Source organism: Antedon mediterranea, chromosome 2 (assembly GCF_964355755.1).
Source record: "Antedon mediterranea chromosome 2, ecAntMedi1.1, whole genome shotgun sequence".
Classification (NCBI taxonomy): Eukaryota; Metazoa; Echinodermata; class Crinoidea; order Comatulida; family Antedonidae; genus Antedon; species Antedon mediterranea.
Genome location: NC_092671.1, coordinates 15,214,984 through 15,227,428, shown reverse-complemented (window position 1 = coordinate 15,227,428; position 12,445 = coordinate 15,214,984). Strand labels below are relative to the sequence as shown.

Here is a 12,445-nt window from a genome sequence, read left to right as displayed (position 1 = left end):
ACTAGATTTTCATAGTGTTAAAGCAGGTATTCTTGTGCTTTGGCCATGACTCCACAAGGAAAAAGAACAATTGGATTGATATAAGCAAACATGTTTAATTCAAGCTACTGCCACTACAATTATATAAAGATTATACATAAAGATTGCAAATTGGAATTTTTGACAAACAATTTTTCATAGTAGATCAAAATACCTATGTTTTTACTAAATGTTGACAGTGATTGTGGAACTTTTTGCTAGTTTTTATCAAGAAAATATGTATCCATACATAATGATAATGTAGATAGACAGCACCTCTTATAAATTTTAGTAGTATTTCCTCTGACTAGTACCACCGAAGGAATTACCTATTTATATTAAAGGGAGAGCATTTTTTTTCATATTATTAGACATACGATATCTCCCCAAAATGTTGCCAAATGATTCCGAAAAATGTTTTGGTTGACATACAGTCTAAATTATAATTTCAATTTTTCAAATCTGTATTTAATATCCAAAATGTTATTTTTATAACCTAACATGTATTTAGCAGAGTTAAGTTAAGTATTGATTTTTTATGAAACTCAGTATCTTTCTTTAATTAGAGACTATACCTTTGATATGGTTTTAATTTTCACAAATTTTAATAGAACCTTATATTTTTCGATATTTTTAAGTAGGAATATATCCTTTAAATATAAGATATGATTATCACATTTTTAATCAAATGTGATCTAACCCCTGACTTTTGTAATCAAATACAAGTTTACTATTTTCCTGTCCAATTCCCACAGGATCAATAACGGTTAAAATAAAAATGTAAATTTGATTTTTTTTTTAAAGAAAAAAAAAAAGATTAAAATTGAAAAAAGCCAGCTGTTGCGCTGGTATTTATCAGATGTCTATAGTTGATATTTGAGTACTAGGATTCTTTTGGCGCCTTTCATAGTTCGGCAGAAGGGAAAGAGGGAAATAAAAGGTGTTTTTTGCACTTGACCTCATGGAGGTCACATACAATTCTGTCATGATTGGCTGTAAGTTAGTTTATGCAATTTTTTTTTTTGTAATATGACTTGAAAGGAAGTTGGAATGTGTTCCTTTTTTGAACTTTTGAATGTAATATCTTGTCCCATCTGTATCATTCCCATTTAAATTTGTAAACTGAATACTCGGTGCACATGGGCTAGATATAAAAACATGATGATACAATAAATGACATGTAAGATAAGCAAATAAAAAAACATAGGATATTTGATGACATACAGTATTGAAAAAAATATATAAAAAACATTTAATATATTCCTTTTAAAATTTATTATAATTTTAGATTGTGTATAAAAAAATTGAATCAAGTACTCTCACTTACACTGAGAAAGGGCTAATGTTGTCCGAAAGCTTCGCAATTTATTTTTAACTGCTTTATTTTATTGTTTTGTTTTAGCTTTTTGCATGTTTCATTTGTATCTCCATTGAGATCCAGCCACTGATACCCACAGCATTGTCATTTTTTCATTTCAGTAATTTGCCTTTGGATTTATATATATATATTATGTGTATAAATGAAAAATCAAGACTCAGGTTAATATTTGAACATATTTATTAACACTACAGACTGTTTCATGAGAGAGATAAAAGTACCTGCTCAATCTTCAGGTGTTAGGCCTGAGTCTGGATTTTTTATTTATATTGCTCTACTTCTGTATCAAGCACTCTTATTCATGATCTGGATCAAGTCTACCATGTAGATTATATATGTGTATATAAATGCATAGAAGACATTCTAAAATCTGTGTGAATGAGAAAAGCTGTCCTCCCAGTATTCAAAATGAGAACCTTCTATACATGTATAGATATAGTCATGAGTGATGAGTTTTTTTTTAGAACAGTTATTTTTTTCTATTTATAGACATTGGTTGAGTATAATCAAGATATAACATTATTAAACAAAAAGCAACAAACACCTTGTACACTGGCTCTTAAGCATGGATTTTCATCATGTGCTCAGTTTTTGGTCGTTGTTGAAGCATGTTCTACACTGTCAGATCAGGTTGTTCGTCTTCAGCGGGAGCTAAGAGAGTATGTTAACTTACATTTTTAATGTATTTCATAATCCTTTGAAGTAAAACATCACATTTTTCATAAATTGATTTTTTAAATCTCTTAAAGATGTATTTTTGGCCAAAAAAATAAAGATGAATAAAATCAAACTTTAAAACGAACCCAATGCATGGGGGGAACCTTCTAATTCTCTTGTGATAACTTAAGTTTGTTTCACTTGAAAGCATTAAAAAACAAATATTATTTTTACTGCTTATCTTAAAAGCTTAGCTAAAAATAAATTTCTAATCCTAGAATAACTTTATTTAATCAATATTATTGTATTATTCAGTAACCTGTTGCATTTCTTATCACAAGTTGTTAAATCAATTTGGTGTTTGTGTTTCCTCAGCCCCAGGGTAGGATATCTACAGTAGGTGTTGACCTGGACTTAGGTGGATCAATAAATCTGAACTTGAACTTGAACTTACCTAATTTAATAATTAATCTTTGTGATTGCTAATTCATGCATTTACTTGACAGTGTGATCCCTCCCTTTCCGATGAATCTCTCTTTTATGAATCTTAAGTTAAAAAGTAGAGTGAAAAAGATATGATTTATTGTCACATGACAATCCTCCCTACGAGAAAATTTGATCGTTTGGTTAGTGCTGTAAAAAAGGTAAAAGTTTTACCTTTCACAAAAGTGCTTCTGACAAATAAGTATTATAATAATATAATCAACAATTATTTTTTTATAAACATAACTTTTAATAGAATATTCTATTAAAAAACGTTTATAATTTTTGTGCTTTCTTAATTTTAACATAACTTTTTTTAGAATAACCATGTCAAGTAATGTGGGACCACCACTAAAATAAATAAGTACTTCTCAGTGTGTTACTCAAATAAATGCTGCCTGTAGTGTCATTGTAATATTTATTACCGCCTCAATCATTAAACAGCAAAATATATTCAAGCAAGTCAATATAATTATGACATGGTTAAAGATATGTATTTTTTCCTCAACAGGATTGAGCAAGAGAACACTGTGTTGAAGTCCAGATTAGATGACGTAAGAACCTCTTATGTATCATCATTAAGATATTTACAATAGAACCTCTATTTAAAGCTTGGTTCCCACTAGAACGCAAGCGTTTTAACCAATGACAAGGGAAGTTATAGACAGTTAGCAATCACAAGCGAATAAGCCATCGCTTGTGATTGGTCAATTCACTTGCGTTGCGTTACGTCCTTGTGTTGCGTCGCTAGTGGGAACCACGCTTTAGAGACACCATTGGTGTTGGCATTCTAAATCAGACTTGGACTTACAGTAGTCTAAAACAAACACATGTTGCCTCTTGTTTGAAACTTAGTATTGGTTCTTCTGTCATATTTAGAGATACAGGGTTCTTCTATCTCTTTGTATGATTTACTGACACTAGTAGTCCAGAAGGCAGTTTGAAGCAGGTTGTAATCTGCTTGGGGTTGTATCACCCACTAACGTAACAACCAACCAATAATGTAACATTAACCACTGGACGTAACAAAAATCAACATGGCTGTTTCAAAGCGTTTTGTAGTGTTATACACTGTAGGTCCAGTGTACCCAATTCGCGGCTTGTGTACATTAAAAACAAAATTACATGAGGTTTATTTACTATTAATAATAACCATGATTTAAATATATGATTTAGATGACACATAAAATGATTGACATTGTAATAAAATTCATATATTTAAAACTCTCAATTTTGAAATTCAAACATTTAAACTGAAAACTACGCATAATTTTAAAAGAATTAGGACGGTGAAGTGATAGCCCCTTGTGTCACTGCGCCTTACACGCAACAGACATTGAACAAATCTATCACTCCTTTTTTGATTGATTGATGAATATGCTGCTAAAATCAATCATAAATGTCAATTATTAGCAAATATGATAATAAACATGTGGTTTACATAATTATGACGTAAATTAAATAAAGATAAAAAGATGTCTCTATCTATTATGGTGCATGTTGTCTCTTCTTGTATATGTGTTATACTTCAAGATTCTATCTAGCCAATGAAATAGAAAATTCATATTTAGATTTTAAAATCTACAATTATAAAGTACAAGAGGTAGATAAAACTATACATTTCTGTGGTGATTGCTATTATATTGGACATAAAAGTTTTCTTAAATTAAGATATATTTATTGTCTAAACAAAATCTGAAATTATATAATACAATTACTATATTGTGTATAGGTTTTATTTAGATTTTCTTAAATGTATTAATTTATTTTCTAGGCTGTTACTTGTACAGATGGTTTGATTCAGATGCAAAAGACAGATTTGATGAAGAAAGTTGATGAAGTTAGAGCAGAATATAAAAGTCTAACGAGTATGCTGATTAAAAAACTTGATATGATGCATTTACAAAGCAAAGACAAAGATTCAAATTCCAGGTGAGTTTATTCAAAATAGTTATTCACAATTATGTTAATTTCAATACTTGATTGTTGATTATAGGAAACCATTACAAAACAACAATAAAATAAATAAACAACAAATAGAAAAACAAATTCAAAATTAATGAAATACGATTTACAGTATATGTGTTTTCAAAAAGGAAAGTTATGTTGAAAATTTCTCTATTTTTATTTTCTTTTTAAAAAACATGTAGTGTACCGCAAACCTGACTCAACTAGTGTTTATTCACCATTTAAACAAAATAAAAAATATATTCCACATGACTTTACATTGAATAATTCTTTTCAGATTAAAATATTAAAAAATAAAAACTTTCATTTGATTACTGTAAATTGCCTGTTTAAAATACATGCTACTATATTTGTAGTCTATTAGTATGCATTAACTAAACACTTTGAAATGGAAAGCTATTATTTAATCTTATCATTTAATTATAAAGTAGTTCAATGATTTGGAAATGAATTCACCTCCTAGAAAGTACATACTTTCAACTATTTCAAGGTCATCGTGACATTAAATATGAGGCATAGTTTGTTGAGGAAGTTTCACTGGTACAAATACAAAAATACTTGGTTTGATAACTCAGAAGCAAGAGCCAGGTGTCTCAATCACCCATTTCAGGAAACTCTTCAAATCACGCATTCCTGAAATACTTAACCCAATACACAGGTGGACAGGAGAAATTCCGAGCTATTTAAATTACAAACATACTTTCAATTTCCCTTTGTATTGGCCACCTGGGATTCTTAACATATCCAATAAAATCTCATAGGAATGTCAAAATAGCATTTTTTTTAATGATACTTCGTTGCGGACAATCAAGTAGAGAAACCAATGATTTTAACTTATCACTTCAACCGATGTTTACATTCGTAGTGCCCAAGCGAAAGAGAAAGCTGATTTGTTGAACGACGTTTGCGATTGTTTGGTGAATGAGTGCAGTAATCGACGAAGTCCAGAGGGCAGTGAGTTACAAAAGATTGAAAACACCATTCAACGTATTCAAGAGCCTTATCAACGACCTACTGTGTCGTCTGATGAGCCCCACCAGCCAATGAACCTGTTGAGGTATTTAGGTCAATGTTATATTCAGGCTATGTGTTCATTATTGATACTATTCTTGTAAATAGAAAGTGTTAATTTTATCGTTTGTTGGTGATTAGGTAATTACCGTAATTCATTAATAAATACTTAATTATTCAATTATAGTACTGTATTGTGTTTGTTTAGAATTACGTCACTCACTATTTAAAAAAATGTTTTAATTGATTTTTATATATAGGACTACTTTATATTGATTATTAGCTTTGCTATTTTATTAATAATTGCATAATATTATTTATATTGAAATGTATTGTCATCAATATTAATATTTTCCAGGAGTAAGTTGAAAGACGTTAGCCTGCAAATACTTAAAGTGACTTCTGCCAAGACAGATGAAGATAAGAGGGCATGGGGCATGAAACCATCATCAGAGAACAGTCTCTTAACTAATACTCAAAGTTCTACTCTTTGCTCTACTCAAAGCTCACCACCATCTTCCTCTATTTCAAGAAGTATATACGAAGATTGTGATCGAAAGCAAAACATTAATTCAGGTTGTTATGTGAAATTTAAGCTCCAAACACAATTACCTACAGCTCAAAATGGTGATGAGTTTGCTTCTCATGATAAATTCTACTCAGGATCTTCTAAAAAAATTGAAGCAAAAACCGCAACTATAGTGAAAAAACCAGTTCATTCTCCTCAATCAAGTGGTAGCTCTTCCAGCTCGCTAGGCCTCGGACCAAAGGTCTCAAAGTCTGAGATGAGAGGAGAAAGATTACGTACTTATTTTGCGAAGAAATCAGAAGATGGACATTGTAAAGTAGTGAATGGTGATATGGTGCCATTGGATTCAGATCACGATTCAATAACGCACGAATTAGCGAGCCAGTCAAGTTACAATAGAACTAAGACTACTCCTAATGGTAGTATTTCTGGATCCAGACAGTCACAGATTATTTCAAGTCATGCCAGCTTAAACGATTCACCTGCCGTTTCAACATCATTAAAAGATGTCTACAAGAAATCAAGGCCTTCACCTATTGTCGAAAAAATTGAAAATAGTACAGAAAATTTACATCGTATCTTCTCACGGCATCTACCTGCCAATAAGTATGCCGCATTAAAGCAAATGCCAGATTATTTACGACAAGTTCAGACAACAAAACCACAGCAAAGAAAAATGATTAAAATAGATATTGATGGGGAAACAATGTTGTCAACAGTTGTTGAAGAACATCATGAATTATTGGACACAATTACTGATAGTAAAATATCATGTGATGTACCTGTAACTAACGGTAACACGGAAAAACACATGCGATCTGGAATCTTAACTCCACCGGGTGAACAAAGAAAAAAGGGGAAAAATAAACACATTACATTCGCTATTGATGAAAAGTCATTATATAAAGAACGAGAATCCATGAATGATCACAACTTATTCTATAAACAACAAGAAAAAGAATTTGAACAAAGAAACACAGAAATGAAATCTAAATTTGATAGATGTATAGAGAAACCAAGTTCTTCGGTTATGCGAACAAAACCGGTTCAGAAAGCGAATATTCCTCCGCGCAAGATTAGACCAAATGGCCAACTTTTGCAAGATAATCTAAGAATTGCTAACGGAATGGTAAGACTTATTACTCATAAATAGGCTGACAATGGTTTAATGTGAATAGATATGACAATAGGAAATGAACGTAAAGGGTGGAGTTGACATTGATTATTATTTTCGGAAATGTTGTTAAATTAAACAAAACCGTTATCACTTAAATAGATAGTATAAACTTTACCTGTATATTTTGTTATCCATTTCCTAATATATTAATTTAATTATTTTCTTTTCCTGGTGCTTTTTTGTAATTAAATTTGTTAATGCCAATTGAATCAAGAAAAATTGCGGATCCCTACAAATTCTTTAGAATTGATTGCAAGAAAATAGTTATTTTAATTTAAAATTTCAACATGTCTATTGAATTTAGATGGCTTTTATCTTTGATTATTGACAATATAATTTAGATATTGTAAACTGTAATTAGTCACATGGCCTTAGCATAGGAATACATTAGAACCCCTAATTGGGGGGAAATGCGTAATGGGGGGTCACATACAGTATATATTTTACACTACAGCCAGTACCCCTATTCAAGAGACACTCCTATTAAGGGAAAACTTTATTGGGTCCTGTGTGTGTCTCTTGCTTCTACTGTACAAACAATTCATCCAGATTTAGTTGAATAAAATGTTGAAAATGCATTGCAGTTCTGTATCATTTAATCATGATTTACAATCTATCATTTACAGACAGATGAAGTTGGTGATTTCGGTGATATGGACTCGACGTGGAATGAGACCGCTTCAGACGACACACATTCAAGAGCCTGGTAAGTGTGTGATACATCATGTAGTTTTAAAACAACTTTTTTTCCCCCAGAAAAAAAAATATGTAAAAGTGTGAAGCAGGAAATAAGTTGAAATTTATCTAAAGCAGGTTGGAATCGAGGACGAGCATGACTCACTAGACGAGTGCGACTCATCGCATGAGGGTGACTAACAAACTTAATTGAAGTCACAAAGAACATGTAATTAATGCCTACGCACAATCAGGTATCTCACGTACCAACAATCTCAAAGCAAGAGAAAGAAAAATGTGTTTGCGGTAATTTTCGAAATCCCAAAAGACTTATAACCTGGTTTTAATGTGTTAAATAATTGGAACTGTGAACTGTATCGTATCTGAACAATTTAAAACATGACGCTGTATTGATTTGGTTTTAGGTGGGGAAACTGATTCAATAACATTACTCAAGTCATTTAGATTTTTTCCCATGATATGTAATAAAGTACAATAAGAAATTGTTATACAAAATAAATGATTATGATTACAATGGATATACTTTTCGCCATGACAAATCCATCCATTCCACTAACACAAAATATTTTATTATCTGTATATGATATATTATTTGTTTTCATATCTACTGTGATTTGCTAAGGCTAGACCCAAGGCCCAGAACAAAATATTCGGAATTTGGCCACTGGGTTAAGCATTAAATACTGCGCACAACAGGTTGGTTTTTCGAATCGCAAACGTCGCCTTCCTCGCTTTGCACAAAATGTGTATAGTACAAGTAATGAATAGCATGTGATGCATCAACCAATCAAATGGCAAGACACTTGTGTGTTATAAAACCGGCTCATTAAAAAAGTATTTCAGAATTTATTTCAATAGTAAAAAAGCTGATAATAATAATATAATAATTATGAAGAATTGATTGTTTGTTTGTTTTGTGCAATAACAATAATATATGTATATTTTTTTAAATATTAAATGAATTCAAAATATTTTAATTTATTACAGTTTAAACCTTTATAAGGATTTTTAAATATTTTTCAGTAAGTCTATATTAGTTATTTCTGATATGGTGGTTCTTTTTTTTTTTTTTTTTAAATGTCCTTTTTGGGTTGTTTAACGTTTGTTTTTAATGGTTTTCTTAAATTCAATTATTAGGTTTTCTAGTATATAAAATGGTACTACAATTGTATCTACTATACTTTTCTGTGTGGTTCTGGGTGGTTAATTTTTATTAAGAAAAAGAAACGAGAAAAAACTATTAAAATATTTAATTGAAAGAAGACGTCTTTTTATCATCAATTTTTAATGTTTTGATTGATTGTGACAATGATGCCAAGAATAATTCAAAAAGGTAAAATGTTATATAAAGTATTATGTTAAATTTACATAATTTACACAGTTGCAATAAAAATGCAAAATCAGATTGATTTAATTTAATGTGTATAATGAGAAATATAACAATCGGACACAATTTTTAACATTAGATATTTCGACTTGTATATTGAAATTTACTGTACGCATTCTGGCTGCTTTTAATTGATACTAAATATGATTTCATATGAAAGTAATAAGTAATATCTATTTTTTGATTTAATATATAAATTTACTAATGTCTTTCAGGTATGATAGTTCTGATGAAGAAGTTGAGAAAAAACATAAAGAAAAACATGAAAGTTACCTGTGAACAAAAAAACACCTTTAAGCGAAGTAAACCAATATAGTATTATTTATTAATAACTTATTAAAATGTATTATATGTATATACGTAAGTTAGAAAATATTTATGTATAATAAAATATATTATAAGCAGTATTATATGTTAATAGTGTAAATGAATTATGAATATTGAGTCTATTATAACATATGTAGTACAGCAATAGTGATTACAAAGTTAGTTTTTATTCTGCTATTTTATTTTATACTATCTATATGCATATATAACATATTATAAAGTACATATAGGATTTTACTGCAGTTTTGATATATTTTAGTATTTTTAGAATCAGTCTTTTAATACTTATAAAGCTGTGCAGATCTCAGCCACAGAAAATTGATCTGTAATTGCAGGGTATCTTTAATTTTAGGATGTACATGAAGTTAAATCTAAGGATGTTGCATGCATGTTACCTTCAATTTCTTTAGTGTTTATAGAAGGAGAATGTTAGGGTATCTTTTATTTTTTGGTATACAGTATTTTATTGGAATGTATCTCTTAATGGAGCGGGTCTCTTAATTGGAGTTCTTCTCTCTAGTGCCGTGTTTCTGCATCTATATCAAAATTATCGGTTAAGTTTTGAACCAATCAGAAAACTAATAACAAATAAAGTGCATATGATCAGACATTAACGACCAACCAAGTGGCCAATCACAACACAAGATTTTTATCGGTTAATTATCAGTTAATTTGTTTAGCTGCAGAAACACGGCATAGGAGACATTGTAAAAAAGTCGCTAATGTTGGGATATTAGGATGCGCTGTAATTTTATAATTATTATTTGAATATTAGAACAAAAAGTTAGTGGAAAACTTTTATGTAAAATATTTATGTTTGTTGATATATGAATAACAGTATTTACAATATTGTTTTATTTTATTTGAATGATAATCTATATTGAATGATAAAATCCCATGAGAAAGTCTGTCTGCAAATCGGTATAAAAATGAAAGTTTAAAGTTACAAATAAAACAGTCGAGCAAAGCAACTTAGAAAATGTATTATTCATATTTATATATTTTCCTTTTTCGTTTAATAGAATTTCTGAAAATTAATTTCATATTTAATATACATTTTATATTTATATATACTAAATGCTAACTTTTCTTGCTGTTTTACTTCTCGTTTTGATTTAGCTTTTCGCTTTTATTTTGTATCTCCATTGAGATCCAGCCACTGATACCCACAGCATTGTCATTTTATCAGTAATTTGCCTTTGGATTTATATACTAAATGTGTGTTATGTTTTCTGAGCTTTATTTCTATCTATCGAGGTACCTAGAAATATTAAGCATGTATTGTGTGAATACCATCTTTTTGGTTTACGCTTTATATGCCTATGACTTCCCCAATCCCATACCAAATTCGATGTTAAAGGGGATAGGCTAATACCCGTGTCAGGCGGCAACTATTTTCTAGCATTCACAGCTCATACAGAATTATTCAGTCAATTGAGTGTCAGTCTTATCACATGTCTATATGTGACCTTAAATGTTAGTAATGTATAACAGAGATGGTTTAGTAGTAAGTTCACTTTAAGTTTAACTAGGACAGTGTTCTCTATCTCCTTGGAACATAGCCAGATATGAAAAAAACCTCTTCAAATTTATTATTATCGCTTATGATATTATCAGACATCCAATCGATGTTCTTAAAGTCAGTATCTTTCTTTATTGTACCGATGTTTTAGAATTATATTCTTAGTGTGTTCAATATATATGTATTATCTGAGAGTAATATGCTATTTAGAAAACATAGTCTCTTGTATCAAAAATCATATCATCATCTAGTTAAATGCTCCAAGTTTTTTTTGATGGACAATAAACATGTTCGATTTTGGAAAGGTATTAATTAAGTTTTAATTGACACGTGTTGCTCGTGCGAACACTAATCTTTCTTGATGAACTCCGTTGTCAGTTTGAAATCCGGAAAAACTAACAAAATATAATTAACTAAAGTGTTGCCGCAGGTCCGTAAAGTGTTTTAACGATACGCAGTGCGCTTGTTTCGCTTTGACTCTTAGGTCATTTTCTCTCAACTATATATTTTTATTTATCAGATCAGACAGGAAGCCTGATTCTGGCCTGTTGTGTCGTGTATAACAGGTGCGAAAAACTCGACAAAGCCCATTGAGAATTTCCAAAGTAACCTTAACAGGCAAAAAAACCTGTTTTTTCCATGACAGAGTTAACTTCTTTGCTGAATTCATCGTAGCCTCCTTCCTAGATGAGTTGAAGGACGTGTTTGAACCACAAACCATATACGTAACATTTACAACTGTCAAGCAATTGTCCACAGCTTGTTTCAACGACTCATAATGGTGGCCTCTGTCGTCATATTCAACCATGCCCTAATGCGTGTTTCCATCAGTACTTGTAGTACCGTGGTTGATATAGACACCGCAACCCAACGTCATTCATCAATGAATGTTATCTCTATCAAGATTTACATTTAGATGATAGATTGATATGATTACCATTAACCTACTATCATCTTCATCATCATTGAACTTGAGGAGTCTGAGTTGCGGTTGCCCTTTTTTATATAACCTACCGCGTCATCTTCGTAAATCGTTGTTTCAGTGTAAAACCTCTGGTTATATACAAAAGTAAGGCCAATTTAATTCGAATTAAATTTCAGTAAATCACCGGGCGGTTTAGAATGTATTCTGTGCCTGATGTGTCTATATATATATCGTATATATTGGCTACGTTGTCTTTAGATCCCAAATGATTATCTTGTTAAAAAACTTGTCACGGCCTATATTGGAGTTTTGTTTTGAAAAAAGGTTGTCATCATTCTGTCTATTCATTGTTTCTTCATCATATGTC

At 30.5% G+C, this 12,445-nt stretch overlaps 1 protein-coding gene across 2 annotated transcripts in view; it reads left to right on the top strand.

Annotated features, from left to right (window-relative positions):
- Nucleotides 1-12,020, top strand: part of LOC140040541 (uncharacterized) — a 46,657-nt gene extending 34,637 nt beyond the window's left edge. For both annotated transcript variants that reach the window (XM_072086558.1, XM_072086557.1), the window contains 7 exons: nt 1,886-2,055; nt 3,048-3,090; nt 4,311-4,468; nt 5,370-5,561; nt 5,874-7,173; nt 7,848-7,927; nt 9,520-12,020. In XM_072086558.1, coding sequence (XP_071942659.1) covers nt 1,886-2,055; nt 3,048-3,090; nt 4,311-4,468; nt 5,370-5,561; nt 5,874-7,173; nt 7,848-7,927; nt 9,520-9,583 — 2,007 coding nt within the window. In that variant the 3' untranslated portion in view covers nt 9,584-12,020. The remainder of the gene's footprint in view (nt 1-1,885; nt 2,056-3,047; nt 3,091-4,310; nt 4,469-5,369; nt 5,562-5,873; nt 7,174-7,847; nt 7,928-9,519) is intronic.
- The last annotated feature ends 425 nt before the right edge of the window (nt 12,021-12,445 follow it).